We start from the raw sequence: 19,250 nt of genomic DNA, 5'->3' as shown, positions 1-19,250 counted from the left end.
TAGAAATTGCAAAATTACAAGAAGAGGGCTAATCGACTCGCCTCTAAATCAGAAACCAAAAGGGGAAAAACAAAAAAACAACACATTCCCTTAAAACCGCCCACCACCTAGGTCATCCTCGACCGGAGATTAGGAAGACCTAAAGCATCACATCTTGCAGCCCCACGGGCCGTGGTTGGCATTTCTGACCAACCTTGATAAATTCGGTTCGATTTGGAAATAACTGCTTCATTTGCGAGAGTGTTCGCAACTTTATTGCCTTCTCTGAATTGGTGTTGATGGGAGAGGCAAAGTTGATCCATGAGTAACATCATCTCCGTCCAGAAGGAGGAGATGGACCACGGGTAGCTCTCTTTCTTTGAAATGAGATCCATCAACACCTTGCTATCAGATTCTACAAAGAGGTTCACTATTCTGAAAGCTTTGCATAGCCTAAGACCGTCCAAGAGCGCCCTTGCTTCTGCCATCATGTTGGTGGATGTCCCATAGAAATAGGTGAAGGCAAAGATAACTTTTGCTTTAGAGTCATGCATGACTCCGCCGCCTCCTGATTCTCCCGGGTTTCCCTTTGATGCCCCGTCGATGTTAAGCTTAAAAAGACCACACACAGGTCTTTCCCACCAAATCCAGATTTCCCTGCTAATTTTTTGATTCCGAACCTCAATCTTCAAATCCTCTAAAGCAAGCCGGTCCAGCATGCTGATTTCTTTCGAGAATTTTTGGCTAGTTCTCACTGCTCTTAAATCACTCACAACTTTCTCTATAACCCAGTTTATATTGCTGATCTTGCCTTCCATTCTTCTCAAGTAGCGTTCCTTCCATATGTGCCAAGGGATAAGCAGGGCTGACATACCCAGGAGAAAACCTGCCTGAGATTTCCTTAAGCGACCAATGGCCATCCAATCTTTAATTCGTCTTCTCACTGGTTGCAGGGGGAGGAGTTGTACCGCCCAGAGACGAGCAAAAAAACCCCATATACTGCTTGCTAACTCACCATTCCCTAGGAGGTGGTTTACAGTTTCTTCTTTGGAGGAGAGGCAGCAGTTGCACTTTGAAGCTATCTGTATGTGTAAATCTTTAATTCTGTTATCTGTCGGGATCGCATTGTTGAAGAGTTTCCAAGCAAAACAGCCCACCTTTGTGGGAATATGGTCCCATATTCCATGCGACCAGTCTACGTTTTCACCTCGGCTTCTGCTTACTTCCCAAGCTGATTTGGTGCTGAATTTCCCTGAAGGCATTTTAGACCAGATTAATTTGTCTTCAACTTGGTTGATAGCAACGTGAATGCTGTCCAGAATGGCTTGCCATCCATCAGGTAAGAATTGCAATATTTGTTCCTTGACCCATCCTCCTTCACCGTTGATCAAATCACTGATTTTGCAATTCAAATTCATGCCTTCTGCTCTAATTGTATATTCCACAATTGGCTTTTTCCCTATCCATACATCTGTCCAGAAAAACACATCTCCTTTCCCAATAGACCACATCGCATTTTCCTGCCACAAGCATTTTGTGGCCAGGATGTCTCTCCATTGTTTTGACGATGTTGCATTTGGCTCCACATAGTTGTGGTGCTGACCCCTACAGTACGTAGATCTCAAGAAAGAGCTCCATAGCCCTTGATTCTGATGGAGCCTATGGAGAGCCTTCATACGGAAAACAACGCACAAATCAACCATTGCTTTTGTACCTAAACCCCCTTCATCTTTGGGCTTACATATTTGCTTCCATGCGACCCAGTGGTTCTTTGCCCCATAATCTGATTTACCCCACTAGAAGTTTGCCATTAAGCTGTCAATGCGTTGAAAGACTTTCTTGTGGGGGCTCATAGCTGAGATAATGTAGATGGGCATGCTAGCTAGAACATGGTTGATTAGAACTAGCTTGCCCCCTGCAGTTAACATTTTTCCTTTCCAACCTTCTATCTTCTTCCGGATTTTATCAACCAAACCATCAAAGTAGCATGCTTTTGGCCGGCCCGAATAAAGAGGGGCTCCTAAATACATTATTGGAGATCTCTTTTGCATATACCCTGTACATTTTGCAATGTCTCTCTGCCTGCTTGATTTCATCTTATCTGAAGTGGTGAAGCTGCTTTTGTTGTCGTTAACTAACTGCCCTGACATTACTTCGTATCGCTTTAAGAACCTCATGATCTGCGTCAAGCTTGATTTGCCTCCATTAGTGAAGATAACCGTATCATCCGCAAATAAGCAGTGGGAGATTACTGCCTTTACTTCTCATGAAATTTTTAGCTTTTCCATCAAGAAAGAGCTTCGAGATCCCTCTACTTAACACTTCTTCCGCCAGGATGAATAAGCATGGGGACAACAGGTCTCCTTGTCTAAGCCCTCTCGTGGACTTAAAGTAACCACCAGGTTCCCCATTGATGACAACCGAGAACCAGCACTTTTGGGTTGCCTCCTCAATGAGTTTTCTCCAAGGATCAGAAAATCCAAAGCAAGCAAGAACTTTTTGCATAAAGCCCCAGTCTAGTCTGTCATACGCCTTGGCCATGTCGATTTTAAGCATAGCATTCCCACCTCGCACTTTCCTTCCCATTCCCACCATCATTTCCTGGGCGATAGATATGTTGTCTGAAATGCATCTACCCTTTACAAACGCGCCCTGTTCAGGAGAAATCAGGTTAGGCAAGACTTTAGAGAGTCTTGTAACTATGATTTTGGCAAAAATTTTATAACAAAAATTGCACAAACTTATTGGTCTATATTCTGAGAAATTTTTTGGGCTTTCAACTTTAGGGATTAGAGCAATCAAGGTTGAAGTATAGTGTCTAGATAGCTTGCCCCCAGCAAAAAAAGCTTTAGCAGCCTCCACCACGTCCTCTTTGATTATTTCCCAACAACTAATGAAGAAGGTCCCATTTAGGCCATCCGGGCCTGGGGCACTCTCCTCAAGGCATCCAAATACAGCTTCCTCAACTTCTTCAACTGATGGCATTATAGAGAGGAAATCATTATCCTCAGATGTTAGCAGACAAGGAATTGCTTCAAGAAGCTCTTCATCTGCTGAGACTCCCTCAACTTGAAGTGCATTGAAAAAGTAATCTGTGGCCAATTCCTTGATTTTTTTTGGGTCCTCCTCCCAAGTATTATCATTCAATATCATCTTTATCCCTCCATACTTTCTTTGTAATTGGATTGACGCATGGAAGAATTTTGAGTTTCGGTCTCCCTCTTTAAGCCACTTGTCTTTGGATTTCTGCCTCAAGAAAATTTCCTCCCGGAGAATAGCCTCATTTAGATTTTCCCTGGCTCCTTCAAGGCTATCATGATTGGCTTGGTTAGGTTCACCTTGGTGGATGCTTTCTGCTCTTGTTACTGTATCTTCTGCATCTTTAACATTATGGAAGATGTTCCCAAATTCATCCTTGTTCCATGCTCTTAGTCTCCTTTTAGTATTCTTTAGTTTTATTGCCAAAACCTCAAGTGCTGTCCCATCTACTGACACACTCCAGGCATCTCTAACCACCTCCTGAAAATTCTCATGCCTGCACTACATACTTTGGAATTTGAATGGCTGGAGTGATGGAGCTGTACAGGATTTGAGGTCTAATAGAAGAGGACAATGGTCTGAACAATTACGAGAAAGGTGAGTAATAGTAGTTGTTTGGAATTCTATAATCCATTGCGAGTTGACAAGCACCCTGTCCAATCTAGCCCACACACATCCTTCGTTAAGCTGGTTGTTGCATCTTGTGAATTTATTCCGTAAGTATCTTGCATCAATCAATCCTGCTCCTTCTACTACATCTTGGAAATCGGATGTAGAGACGGAGTTGGGAGGGAGTTTTCCTAGTTTCTCCTCCAAGCTTAAGACCGCATTGAAGTCCCCTCCTACCATCCAAGCATTGCCAAAATTCTGGCCGCAATCATGCAGGTAGCTCCAAAGGATTTTTCTTTCCACAATTGAACAGCTGGCATACACAAAAGTCATGACGACCGCCTTGGCAGAATGTATGTGCCTAGCGTTCACTGATAACGCTTGAGTGGATGATGATATAATCTCTATGTTCAACATACTATTCCACATTAACCATATTTTTGAATTTTCTCCAAGGTTTGTCATGTGAAAATCCATTCTCAAAAGATTAGCCACCTCCTAGATTGCTTGTTCGTTTAGGAATGGTTCTAATAATACTATGAAGCATGGATTGTACATCTTGTTCAAAATATTTAATCTGCTACGGGAGTGCTTGCTTCTAACTCCCCTTATGTTCCATATGATTCCTGCTATCATAAAATGCGCTTCTTCACTTTTCTTCCCGACCGGGTAGTGGTCCCAGTTTTTGTTCTGGCTAACTTCTTCTCTGCTTCACCTGCCTTTGTCGATTCTGATTCTGTTAGCAATGAGTCCAACTTATCCTTATATGAAAGAAGGACAATTCCAATGTTTTCTTGCCGGGCTATGTCCATAAGGCATTGGATTCTATTGTCCATCCTACCCCCCAATTTGAGTAACTCTCCTCCTGAAGCTTTTGGCACTGCTCCAGCAGAGGCAGTACCACCTTCTGGTATCCTTATTATATTTTGCACTGGGACAGAGCTGGACCCTATCCTAGCTTCTGTTAGATTTATTTGCTTTGATGCCAGATTCTCACTGGCATAGGATTCCTTCTCAGCGGAAGGAGATAGGAGACCTCTACTTTGATCATTGCTAAGAGCTGAGTCCTTACTGACTTCAGGGTGCCTTGGGGTTTCCAGCATTGGGAGCCCTTCTGCTATAGTCACCTCCGGGCTGGATGGGGATGGCTGCTCTAGGACATGGCCTAAAGGAGATCTTTCAGCTGAGGTTACCAAGGTGGCTTCAGTTGTTCCTTGTGAGATATCTCTTCCTTGTTGTGGTCCTTCTGAGTCTTTATATGGTAATACATCTTGCCTCTGCATTCCTTGACTTGCAATTAGAGCTGAGATTTCATCTGCAAAGAATTCAGTTCGGTTCATTTCATCATCCTCTTCTGTAATAGAATCAGGTTCCTTTCCCTGGTGGTTCTGATTAGAGTTACTATCGTTCTGAGTATTGTTTGTGCCCACATGGTCCTTTGCCTGGTTGAACGATTTGATTACCCAGGTCTTAGTAGAGGTTCCCATCTTTTCAATGTTCAAGATTCCCTCCCCGGTAGGGACTTCGCCTCCCTTGTCTCCATCTACTTTTTCTGGATCCTTCAATGGATCTATTGACTCTCCATCTTTCCTTGCTCTGCATTCTATTTCCAAGTGGCCAAATTTCAAGCATTGATCACAGTATTTGGGGATTTTTTCATATATAACTTTTTGCCATCTTCCTCTACCGCCAGGGGTGCCCAGCCAAATCTTCCCATGACGCATTTCTCTGATATTTATCTCTATGCAGATTCTCGCAATTTCCATTCGAGTACCCTGGATTGTTGGGGCTTCTATCTTGAGAACCCTCCCTAAGAGCCCACCTACAGAAGCCAGGAAGTCTTCATTGAAGAAGTACAAGGGCAAACCGGGAAGAGTGATCCACACAGGGGCAATGGGAGATTCAGATCCTGGCTTAAAATTAGAAGTCCATCTCAGAAAACGGAGAAGGAAGCCTTGGATCTTCATATTGTCTGCAAGCCACACCGAAAGAAAATCTCGTTCAGATCCGAACCTGATTAATAAATGCCTTTGATCGAGGATCGTTACTATTGGTTCCGATGATAAATGGAATTTCTGTTTGATCGACTCCTTTACCACAAATAGAGAAGGCCGACCATAAGAACATTTAGCCACCAAGGCTAGTTTGAAGGGAGCAGAGCCCTTCCTAACATCCTCTTCACTAAGGAAAAGGGCTGGGATGCCACATGCAGTTCTTGAAGGCTTTATAATACCCAGCGAGGATTTGGGGAGGAACAGGTTCCTAGACGCAGCATCGGCATAGGAGCGACCCGAAGGAGGAGCCGGTCTTGAAGCAGATTCTGGAGAAGAAACCAGGTAAGAAGGGCCTGCTGATCTGGGAATAGGGAGGGAATCTGGCAAGCCTTGAGGAGGAGGAGGAGCCTCCCCCAAGGGAGACTCCTCAACAGATGCCATCTTCAACGCCTTGCCCTAGAAAACCCTAGGTATTTCTCTCGCGATCGCCTCCCCTATTTCTCTCGCGATCTCACTCAGGACCGCTTATTTCGTTTTCATCGGAGCAGAAAAAGCTTTTGTAGTACTTTTGTGTGGGCCCCACGATGGGCATTCGGAAAAGAATAGCCTATTGTTCGTGCCACTATTTTTGAACTCTAGTACTTCTGCAATTTCCAAGTTTATGTAAAACTTTGTAGCATTTGTTGAAGAGAGCGATAGATTTCCTGCACAATTCATGTAAGTATCATTTTTATAATATATTTCAAAAGAAAATTTTCATAAAATAATTTTGATAGTTGAATTATAATATAGTTACGTACCGAGATATTTCTTCACAGTAGTTGAAGTGATAATAACAATGACAGGATTAGATTTTTTAAGCTATCATTTTTGTTGATCTCTTCTGCCAATTGTCCCCACAATGTTATTTGGATATTTTTTTTGCTGTAAGAAAAATAATTTTAAAATCATATATATATATATATATATATATATATATATATATATATATATATATATATTCTGATACTGCTAGTATCAATTTTCTAAATGTATTATATTTTCTAGTTTTTTACCTATTATCTTGAAGTTCAACTACTCTTTTATTCACCAAGTTTGCTTTCGTCTGTATTTCCTCAATTGCAGAAATCGCAGTGATTTGTCCAATTACATCTGACGATAGTATATTGAAATTTTTTTATCAAATGTTATTAAAAAAATAAGATAGCATATAGTGAAGCAAAGTTATTATTCACTCGGCTGTCTAGAATAGTAAAAGGTATTAGTTCAAATCTATGTTGATCAATCTCATAACTTTCATTCATTTTCTCTTTAACAGAAGTTATTTTGTGAAATTCTATCATATATTTATTTGAAACAACTCTGTATTCTTTTTTGTTGTCAACAACATGGAAATTCTTTAGCACATAGACATGTCCTTCTTCAAGTAAAGCTTTAAATTGATGAGTAAACTTCTTTTTAATTGACGCTTGAATATGCTCCCCTAGATAGACACACATGTAGAATTTTTCTAAATGTGAGTTGTAGTAATATTTTATAAGAATAAACAATTATAATATTGAAATTAAAATAAATATTGGGTGGCGAATATTTACTTCTTCATCAAGTAGAATTAGATCAATACTAATGAGTTCATTGTTTGACCTTATGTTAATAGTGTCCCACATTCGTGTTAATCTAACATGAATTTTCCAATCTTGTCTGTCCTTGTGGAGTTCTTTTAGCAACTGGTGTCCCCTTGTCATCTTTATATATTGGAACTTGAAAGGGAAAAAAATTTAATATATATTGTGTAATTTTTAGTGTACACCTTTTCTGTCCTTCTTCTTTTTATGCTTTTAACAAAAAAAATTTAATTTTTATGGATTACTTGCTTTAAGGTGGTTATGAATTTGGTATTTCTAAAAACTATTGAATAAAAGAACATATAAGTTGAATAATGGCATATTATAATGAAAGTTGACTAAGAACAAAATAGGATATAAATTGGACGGAATGTAATGGATGACAATGAATTTAAAAAGAACAGCCATTCTCAATTAATATAAAAACCCAACTTATAAAAAAAAATTAAGATGAGAAATGACTATTTGTTAATGTAAATACAAAGAGTTTGATACGTAAGATAGTAAGGGTGAATTTGGATAAAGGGAATGACACTTAAATAGAAAAAAGGAAATAATATAAGATTTCATCAAATAAATATGTTTGCACGTAGTTCCATCCACTATTTATGGTTAGCTTATAATCAACTTGGAAGCCTTTTGTCCAGAATAGTTGGAGTGGAGCATATTAATGTTGAAATTAAGAAAGCATCCAATATGTCATAAAACATTAGAAAAGATGTAAAAGGATTCGCAGAAGAGTCATGTAATATGAATTTAAAGATTTTAATAGAGGAGCGACATAGTTATATAGGAATTTTATTATTCAATTAAGTATTATGTTTACATATTATTTTAGGTGAAGAGATCGGTCAGAAAATGAGAGAGAATAAAAATTCGTAATTGGAATGGTTGTAGTGAAATTCCGTACTCACAATTGTAAAATAAAGTTGCTACAGCTCGACTTTGAGTCATAAAAAATTGAAGATAGATTAATTGTTACAGCTTTCTATTAGACATTGCCATTGATTGGCAAATGGTCAAACATCCATAACAATATCAAAAGACATGGTATTTGAGCGGTTGAAAATGCATATTTTTTTATATTGTTGACTATCAACACACACACAGATCTATGGTAAATTTTCAAGCGATGACATGTCTTCTCAAGTACGATGTTTCTCTTTGTTTTCTTGAGTAAAGAGCCATTTTCATTTTTTTCCCAAAACAGAAAAGTCTATAAATCATGCGAAATTATGTAGCCTCTGATTGGTATATAACAAAAATGAAAAAAATGATTAAGAATTTGATTTTTGTGTGAGAAATTTATTTAATACGTTCATGGATATGGTCACCCTGTATATGAACAAATATATTTAGAAGAATACAAAAAGGTAGGAAAATTATTTATATGATAAAAATAATTAATTTTATAAACTTATAATTCAGTATTGTTACATAATATTCAATTTATCATCTATCAGAATGAGATCAATACCGATGAGTACATTTTGTATCTTTATATTGACTGCATCCCATTATCTCGTTACTCGAACATGAATCTTCGAAACATTTTTTGTTCTTCTACAGCTAACTAATGAAATGACATCCGCATGGTATTTATTTTAAAATTTAATCTGCAAGATAAAATAATTATATAAGATTCGTTAGTATTGATGTTTTTCTATATAAATTAGTTGATTGTTTATGTGTTTGATGGTGTAATTTTTTTTTTCCAGGAAACTGAGTATTGTCCATACCTGTATTTAACTTGTTAAAAACTTCTTTATATACTATGTTTTCCGTGTAACCACATTTATCACTCTCATTATCTTGTATCAAGATTTTCAAACCCTTTGGAGATGTTACTCGGGAGACAACAACTTATAATTGGCCATGGGTGAAAACAGATTTTGGCAGATAGAGACCAACATGTTTTATAGTTTGTCCCTCACTTTTGTTAATAGTCATTGCATAGCAGATTCTCACCGGAAACTGTCTTCGTCTCAATACGAATGGCCACTTAGATTCAGTGGATGTCAATATTATTCTTGGAATGAGAACTTTTGTTCCAATATTTTTTCCTGTGATTATTTTCGCTTCAATAATCCAAGTGGCTAACTGTGTTACTAACAACCTTGTGCCATTGCAGAGACCTGCATGTTAATTTATGTTTCGCAAAAGCATTATAGGAACTCCATTATAGGAACTCCAATTTTCATATGAAGCTTGTGATTTAGTAAGCCTGGGAACTGCAATGTGTTTAAGAACTCAACCGGATATAGCATGTTCTGGTCAGCAACATTCGATGAAGCCTTACATATAGAGTCTGAGCTCAAATATGTATGTTCCTGTCCAGGAACGATCTGCAGCGTATGAGAGTTGGTATCATCGACAGAATGATTTTTTGGGGCCAATATCACCCTTTCTTGAAGATATTGTGGATCCTTGTAACTATTGTGAAATGATGGATAAGTTGATGATACTATTTCACCTATCGGATTATCTCCACCCTGTATAAGAAGATGATCTGGAATTTTAATCAATGAAGACTCAATCTCTCCTTCTCTTAGAATCGTTGGAAATTTTCCATCTCCAATATCTAAAACCCATTTGCTAAATTCAGAGATTGATTAAGATGTGTTGCTGTCAAATGAATTTTGATTTAATCTCATATTTTGTTTCAAAGTGAAGACCTTGTACTGAACCAATAAGTAAGAGTTATTAACCGAAGCAAGCACAGTATCTTGACTTCCACCTTTTGGAACGACAGGAAGAATATGCCTGAAATCACCACCAAGTAGTATAGTTTTTCCTCCGAACGGCTTCTCACTTGAAGTCGGATCATCAAATCTTAAGATGTCCTTTAAACTTCTATCAACTGCCTCAAAAGCGTGTCTGTGGTACATCGGTGCTTCATCGCATATAATGAGAGATGCTTGTTTTATTAAATCCGCAAGTTGAGTTCCTTGTTTAATGCCACATGTGGAGTTCTCTAGGAGATTGAGTAGTATTTCGAATCTTGAATGAGCTGTTCGTCCACCTTCAAGAATGAGAGCTGCAATACCAGACGATGCAACAGCCAGAACAATTCTGCCCTCCGATCGTAACCTAGCAATTATAGTTCTGTAGACATATGTCTTTCCTGTCCCCCCCTGACCATAAACAAAGAAGAACCCTCCTTTTTTTGTAGTTACAGCATCAACAATATAATCCTATATCTTTCTTTGATCATAATTGAGTCCGACCAATAACTTAGTATGCTCCGTCCGTAACTGTTCCTTGTCGTACAAGGTTTCTTCCCTTATAAGCTGATTCTTTAGTTGCTTAAGCAAAGCCACGCCAGGTAGTGGGAGTGGCTTGAAATCTTTTAAAGACTTTCCACTTCTCACCAGGATGCTTTCGATATCAAACAAAGTATAATTTTCTATTTGATAGTCATTTAGTTGTAACTCTGCATATTCCAATGCTTTGCGCTGGCGATATAGAATGTCATCAGATAATCTCCTCCAATTTCTTTCCCAAAGCTCCAATGGATTAGAAATTTCACAAAAGAGCAGAAGTGTCGCAAAAAGTTCTCTTAGTTGCGCAGCATTTGCCCAGTGCGATGCCTCATTAATTGCATCATGCCACTCCTTGTCGCCATCTAGCAATCTAAGAGAATAACATGCGGATTTAAAGGTGTCATGTATTACACCGTTGACTGTCCTAATTTCCTCATAGCTTCGAGGCCCTTTTACAATATTTAATAACATTCTCAAATAAAACCTTTCTCCAGAAGTTGGATGTGCATAAAATATCCTCCCTATGCATTTTCCTTTTTTTCTTGGTTGCCAAATTTTGTCTTTTTGATTCCAGACAAATCTTGTTGGAAATTCAGCAAATGTCAGATTCTGAGCATCTTTAGAAACGGCATTAGTTTGCATCCACTGAGTAAACATTGTTGTTTCAACATTTTCCCTGTTAAGAACCTAATTGATGAAATAAGAATCCTTAAAAGTAATGCATTGCTCATCAGGAAGGTGAAACGTCAGCCTTTCAACTGCAGGAGTTCGATAATGAATATCAAATTGATAAGTTCTCCAGCATGCTTCACATGCAGAGACATAACGACAGTCTAGATAACTTTTGATTTCATCTATTTTTGGCCTTCCTTCATTCGTATTGCTTTTACTTCTTGCAATGTGTTCTTCCACAACCATTGTCGTCCTGTCAGGTCCTTTACTGATGTACTTGAAAAGATATTTTATAGACCTTGACTTGTTGCACCACTCAACATTTATGTGAGATTGATATTTTATAATTAAATCAATATTGTGTGGTACAACATATCTATTGTCCAATTTAATATCCCCCTTTCGTATGAATCTATCGTTGTCTCTTCTTCTGTATACCAAAAATCCATCTTCACTCAGTGATGTTTCATTATTAAATTTCTTAGGAAATTTCTTGCTGCAACAATTGTCTCTCGTCATGCAAGGTGCATTCTTGTCCGCTATCCCACAAGGTCCATGAACCATAAATTATGCTACAACTGCATATGCGGCAACATCATTTTTGACGTCTGGAATCTCTGCTGATATAATCTTATCAATGTCATATGGTGTTGGATACTTATCAGATTGATGAAGCCAAAGCAATATGTGCGCATGTGCCAGCCCTCGTTTTTGGAACTCAATTGCATTGATAGCTATAACATTCAAAATTATGGTGAAGATTTCATTAATATTTAAACGATATTGTGTAAAATATAGCATTCATATTTTATAAATAATACCTGCTATGACTCTGCCAAAATGTTGACCATGTATTAGATCTCTCATTAATTGATCAAGCTTAATCTTGAATACTCTACATTTAATGTCTGGCCTACCATCTGATTTCTGTCCAGGAATCAAATCTAAAAAGTACTGAACCTCAAGCCACTTAGGATTTGCCGTGAATGTTATAAATAAATCCGGATTTCCAAACCATTTACATATAGTCATTGCATCTTGATAATTCTGCACCATATATCCCTCCCGTAAATGATGACGGCAAAACTATTCTTCTTCCCACTGAAGCTGGCGTTGTGTCACCTCTGACAACCGCATCACGTAAACCTTTATACAGCTCCGCTCTTAGCCGTGGTTGGTGATTCCTGATCCACCTTAATCGATCCTCTTCAATAGTTGTATAAGCATCAACTAAGAACTGTTGGAACAACCGGCCACCACGAATAAGTGATTCGCTCTCATTTTGTCTTTGTTGAATTCTGAATGCATAATATTCTCTCATTGTCACGCAAAGTCTCTTTGTTTGCCTCCTTTCATTGTTACTTTTATATGGTATTCCAAGATAGAAGCCATCTTCTCCGTAAGGGAACAAAACTGGGTACTGTATTGCCATAAAACTTGGGTGTAAATCGCTGATGCGTTTCAAGCCATCTCTTTTGTGTTCTATGATGACATCGCTTTCAACATTTGTATCGTTTAAGTCCCCAACAATTAGTGCAGCTACTTCTGTAGCAGTTGGCATGTTGTATTGTCTTGAAGTGCTTTCACGATTCCCTATAAGTCTTATACGAACCTTGTGCATGCCAGATTCCTTGAAACAGTTTCTCGCCATACTGAAAACTTTTGTAAGTTGATTATAAGTATCGAAAACGTTCAACAGTCCTTCAACAATTGAGGTATCTAGGGTGTCAGACCTATTGTCCTTTCTAATTGTTCGTATTCAATTAGACACCTCATTCTCCGTGTCATACATACATACGCATGTATATGTGTGTATATATATATATATATATATATATATATATATATATATATATATATATATATATATATATGAGGAAAAGGATTGTACGCTCGTCCGTTTGTAAAATTGGTGCGGTAGAGTGAAAAAATGTCACTGGCCCACGCAAATAGTCGCGCGTCGAAATTAGAAAACATAACCCAAAACCCCTGTTTTTACAGACAAGAGAAGAAGAGAAAAACCCAAACCCAAAACCTCCTTCTCCGACGGTAATCTCTCTCTCCGACTCTACTCTCTCACTCTCCGACGCGTGTCGTCCTTCTCCGGCGGGCGCCACCTCCTTCTCCGATGGGCGCCACCGGCTTCAACTCACAGGTATGTTGTTTTCCATTTTTTTGGGTATAAAGAAAACAAAACCCAAAACCCCTATCTACAGACAAGAGAAGAAGAGAAAAACCCAAAACCCCTATCTACTGTGAGAAGAGGAAAACCCAAAACCTCCTTCTCCGACTCTACTCTCTCTCTCTCTCTCTCCGACTCTACTCTCTCTCTCTCTCTCTCTCCGACGCGTCTCGTCCTTCTCCGGTGGGCGCCACCGGATTCTCGTAAAAGCGACACGATCGATCTTTACAGATCTTTAATCCCAGGTAAGTTTGGCTATTTTCTCGATCTATTTTCGATTATGTCTTTTTTCTAGGGTTCTTAATTTTGTCGCACAATGATTATGCATGTGAGGCTATCATTTCTAGATCTGTGAGTATGAATTTTTTAGGGCATTTTGTGTGTGTGTTCTTTTAATTTTTAGGGCATTTTTTGTGTGTGTTCTTTACAGATCTTTATATGCTGATTTGGATCTCGATGTTAAATTTTGGATCTTAATTTTGCACTCCTATTATTTTACTTCTTTTAGGGTTCTCATATGTTCAATTATCCAATTCGTTTATTCTTTAGGGCTTCTTTAGGGCGTCAAAATTCATCCCCAAATGAATAATTCTAACCTTCTGATTTGTTGACATGAATAATTCTAACCTTCTGATTTTGACTATGGATTATGTTTCTATATATAGTTTTTGTTATTGATTCAGGTATATATTTTTCATCCAATTGCCCGTGCGTTATGATCTGATTATTGCTCTCTATACTTCTGGATGATGAGAGTTTTGTTTGATTCTTCTCATTTTTTCCCCTCTGCCCTCTTTTTTTTTATTTGGGTTTAGTTCTATTCTAGGGAGAAAAAAATCCAAAAAACCCAAAAAGCTCTGTAATTTTGGGTTTAGTTCTATTCTAGGTTTTATATTGCTTATGAATGCATTGCGTGTTTTTTTCTTTTGCAGCTCAGAGAAACTAAATAATGGCGTCCTCAAATAACTCACCTGGTAGCGTTGGATCAAACTTCCATAACTGTTCCTGTCAGGTGCCCGCAGTTCGTAAAATTACCCAAACTAACAAAAACGGTAACCAAGGACGCCCTTACTACACTTGTGCAGGATTGAAAGTGAGTAAACAATAAATAATTATTGTGTACTCTTATTCTTTATAAGTTGCCTAATTTCTAACATTTTAAATAAAATGCAGGGAGACAAGTGCGGGTATTTCCTTTGGGGTGATTTAGACAGGACCATACTGGGGAGTCCGGAGAATATGATGTTTGTAGACCGCATCATAGCGTTGGAGAAGGATAATAGGATGTTTCAAGACCGCATCATAGCATTGGAGAAGGAGAATATGATGTTTGAAGTCCGCATGAGGGATTTGGAGAAGGATAATAGGATGTTTCAAGATCACATCATAGCATTGGAGAAGGAAAACACCATGCTAAAGAATGAGATTAGCATGGTTAAAGTTTTAGGAGTCATAGGTGTTTTGCTCTTAGTTTTGTTGTTCAGTAAGTAATGTGGTTGGTGGAAATTAAAGATATTTGAAGAGACTTGTATATTTTGAGTGTTGTAGACATATTAAACCCTATTGTATATTTTGAGTGTTGTAGACATATTGAACCCTATTGTATATTTTGAGTGTTGTAGACATATTGAACCCTCTTTTTTTATTTGGACAGCCTCCTCTACTGTATTTATGAGTACTCTTTTAGAGAGGGCTATGCCAAGTAAGAAAAAGAGGGTGAATAGAATCCACATGCTATGACAACTCTTTTATGTGCGAACTATAGTTAGTGGGCATTTTCTCAACAAAAAAAAAATACACGCAGATGTTTCAAATGGCTAATCGAATCCGGCAACTCGTCGATTTTAGAATTACTCAAATCCAATACACGCAGGCATCTCAACTCCATCAATGCATCCCTAACTGTTACAAGTTCGTTTTTATTTTATTTTTGGACCCACTCAGTAAGGCAGCCCTAACTGTTTTTTTCTTTTGAGTACCTGTTGGGGGCATTTGGATCCAGGGTCTCTGTTTTACTTATGCATAAGCAAAGTTGGACACGCCCAAGATGAAAAGATAATACTTGAAAAGTAAAAGTTCAATTGGGTTTCTTGGCTTGGCAGCTTCTCAAAGATCTTGGAAGGCAAGAAAGTGCTCGTTCTACTGCTTTAATTTGAAGGCTTCGGTCTCTAAAAAGAAAAAAAATGGAGCTCTCTTACGTAAAGTGTAACAGGTAGCTCTCACGTGATCCAAAGCCCTACGAAACTACCAACTGTGTCATCTCATAAAATGCTATACTACTACTGCTACCGCTACTACCGTAAATAAAGGAAAGTGCTATTGCACATTTGCACCTCTACCTCTTTTATCTTTCTAAAAACAATATATATCTAGGGAAATGATATCCCCCCCTGTATCTATTGGAAATTTTTCTTATTTATTCCTTTCTTATCTAGCACATGGCTACATAAACATAACTGAGTTATTCCATTTTGATATCATCCTACAGAATAAAGCCTTCCTTCACCAAATTCGGGCTCATAAAGTAGTCAAGGCCTGCGTACTTTAAGTAGTCAGTGAAGAATCTGTCAGCATGCAAATAAGGCCAAATTAGCAAATATATCCAAATCATTCACGTAATTTTTGTTTATTTATTTTTAATTTTTGTGTCTTTCCTCTGAACTGCAGCTCTATTGGCATAAATTTTCAATTTCACCTTTCAGTTTAATGTTATTTTTGTCTATCACATGCTTGTATTGTCTGATGGCCCTCATTTCTGTCGGAGTGGAACTTCAGTCACCTATCATTCATATTTTCAAATGTGATGCATGTGGGTGTGACTTGAAACAGTTATTTTCCAGCTTTGAGTTGCGCACCTGGTTCATTGGCAATGATTCGCAGTTTGGTGGCGAATCAGCATTTGACAGATACCTGTTCCATTAAAGTGAACAGTTCTGCTCCAATGCATTCTAAGCTAACAATGCAGTATAGCAACAACAGAGGGGAAAAGGGAAGAGAACATGACAGCATCAACAGATCAAATTGTTACCCTTGGCAAGGAAACATCCAGTTAGAACTTGCATGCTTTTGACACGATTGCATCTATAAGAAGCAGAGAAAGAAACAAATAGCCTAGTAGGGGCCAATTCATTGACATTAAACCAATCTTAAAACAATGGCTTGACTCAGAAACTGGTCTTTTGATATCTGAGCCTGAATGTCATTTAATTGAAGCCCACACTCTGAGCCCAAAATGCGTCTTCACCCTGTGATCGTTGTAGACGAATTGAGCAAGAGTAGTCTTCACCCTTTGTTTAGCCCTTTCAGCTCTCACCATGCTCTGAACAAAAAGCTCGCCAGCTCTATAGGAAGATCGAACCTACGAAATCCTGTCCATAAAGAAATCAGCAACTATAATAAGGACCTGATAAATAATGTGTCTATAAATTTTGGTAATTAAGAGTTGAAGATTCAAATAGAAGAATAAACAGAAAAGGAACTGTCTGAATGGTTTACTATATTAGTTAAATAACTAACACATTATATATGGGTGTGTCTCACGATCCATGCTTTTCTTTGCAGCCATCCATACAGTCCACAGGAAACAAACCCACCCTGCAGCAAACATTTCCTCAAATTGCAAAACCAACTAAATGATGGACCCAAAAATGTCCAGTTATTGTATTTGAAAATAAAAAAAAGAAAGTTGAACTTCATTGCGGTTAGGACCTTTTTAATTGAAAAAACAAAATTATGAACTCATACCTCTGATGAAGGTTGAACTTCATTGTTATTGTTAATCTGGCCCAGCCTCTCAGTGGCAATATCAGCCGGTGTGGAACCAGTTGCTTTGAACCAATACACAAACCTCATGTCATTTCCAAGCTGGTTCTACCCAGGTTCTGTTCCACTCTATTAGCAACGAAGTCGGAGTTATAGTCAATTGTGGGTTCATTAGACACAGTAATTAATCCTAAATGTTTAGCAGATGTGAAAATCCGATATAGGGGGTCCCAAGTTATAATAGAAATGGCAACTATGAGGAGGGAGAATACGGTTGTTTAAGAAAACTAGAATTTACCAATTTGAAAAACTTAAACCGATTAAGAGATCAAAAACAATATTTTAAGCATACAAGTTAAATCTAATGGTGCAATGCAAATGAAAGAGCAAAGAGATAGAAAGAGTGCACCCGAGATTTAAAGTGGTTCGGTCCTCAAACTCGAGGCCTACTCCACTCCACCAACCAAACCCGTTGATGGCTTCACTATTTGATCTTCTTAACCTTGGCGAAGATCGGTGCCAATTACAATTGCTTTAACCTTGGTGGCAATCCTCACCACGGAAAAAAAAGGGCTCCGCTTCTCCGAATACTCGCCCGAATACAAATCTTGAAAGATGAAAGAAAGAACTAAAAGATCCCTTCACAAGGGTTACAAAAGATGTACAATTGAGAGCCTATGATCCAAATCCTAGAGTTGGTGATGAGAGGCACAATTGAAGCTTGATTCACTCTTGGGTATTCAAATGAAGTTTAAGAGTGTTAGGATTGATGGTTTGTATGTTTAGAACACTCATATTTATAGGAAAACCAAAATATGACCGTTCAATGGCATTGAGGTAATTCCAGCAAAATTCCAAACGGCTCTTTTTCAGACCGTTGGAGTGTTCTCGGAGTTCCGAGAATAATTCTCGGAGTTCCGAGAATTCTCGGAGTTCCGAGAAAAAATCTCGGAGTTCCGAGAAGCCTCACAGAAATTGGAAAAAGTCTACTGGACCATTTCTCGGAGTTCCGAGAATAATTCTCGGAGTTCCGAGAATTCTCGGAGTTCCGAGAAAACCTCTCGGAGTTCCGAGAAGCCTATGCAGAGCAGATTTTCAATTCTGTTTTTTGGGCTTCCAGTTCTCAATCAAGATGGGATTGCTATGAGGGTTCCAAGGTGTTGGAACTCCACAAGTACAATCACTTGTTTATTTAGGGTGTGTGAGATTACTTTAATTATGCCTCTAAAAACCTAATCTAGGTTTGGATCAATTACATTAAACAATGGTCTTCAAGATTAATTTCTTCATGTCTTCAAGTCTTCATGACTTCTTGCTTGATGACTTTGGCCTTCCAATTAGTGGTCCAATGTGGGCTTCTTGGCCTTCAATCCAAGCATCCTTGATCTTACTTTATCAAGATCTACAACTTAGACAAACAAACACATTAGTGATAAATGATCACTTGTGTATTGGAATCATCAAAACAAGAAGGGAATGCCAAGGTAAAAACCATTGGGCTTACAAAAGAATCTAGAGTAAAGTCTCTAGTGTAAGAAAAATGTGAAAAGAGTATATGCTTTAATTTGTAAATCTCTTGTGCTTGTCATCATCAAAAAGGGGGAGATTGTAAGCCCAATGGTTTTTACCTTGGCATTCCCTTCTTGTTTTGATGATTCCAATACACAAGTGATCATTTATCACTAATGTGTTTGTTTGTCTAAGTTGTAGATCTTGATAAAGTAAGATCAAGGATGCTTGGATTGAAGGCCAAGAAGCCCACATTGGACCACTAATTGGAAGGCCAAAGTCATCAAGCAAGAAGTCATGAAGACTTGAAGACATGAAGAAATTAATCTTGAAGACCATTGTTTAATGTAATTGATCCAAACCTAGATTAGGTTTTTAGAGGCATAATTAAAGTAATCTCACACACCCTAAATAAACAAGTGATTGTACTTGTGGAGTTCCAACACCTTGGAACCCTCATAGCAATCCCATCTTGATTGAGAACTGGAAGCCCAAAAAACAGAATTGAAAATCTGCTCTGCATAGGCTTCTCGGAACTCCGAGAGGTTTTCTCGGAACTCCGAGAATTCTCGGAACTCCGAGAATTATTCTCGGAACTCCGAGAAATGGTCCAGTA

General features: G+C 38.2%; 1 protein-coding gene across 1 annotated transcript; it reads right to left on the bottom strand.

The window, feature by feature from the left end:
- Positions 1-9,411: 9,411 nt before the first annotated feature.
- Positions 9,412-12,832, bottom strand: LOC143857091 (uncharacterized). The gene is made up of 7 exons (XM_077367363.1): positions 12,204-12,832; positions 12,003-12,013; positions 11,758-11,915; positions 10,994-11,196; positions 10,474-10,879; positions 9,922-10,380; positions 9,412-9,738 (listed from the first exon to the last, which is right to left on the bottom strand). The coding sequence occupies exons 1-7, from the start codon at positions 12,830-12,832 to the stop codon at positions 9,412-9,414; spliced, it is 2,193 nt and encodes a 730-aa protein (XP_077223478.1).
- Between the last annotated feature and the right edge of the window lie 6,418 nt (positions 12,833-19,250).

This window comes from Tasmannia lanceolata, unplaced genomic scaffold (genome assembly GCF_043159265.1).
Source record: "Tasmannia lanceolata isolate RefF3 unplaced genomic scaffold, GAP_Taslan_0.1 ptg000024l, whole genome shotgun sequence".
Classification (NCBI taxonomy): Eukaryota; Viridiplantae; Streptophyta; class Magnoliopsida; order Canellales; family Winteraceae; genus Tasmannia; species Tasmannia lanceolata.
The sequence above is the reverse complement of the archived record's forward strand: the minus strand, read 5'-3'. Positions and strand labels throughout refer to the sequence as shown.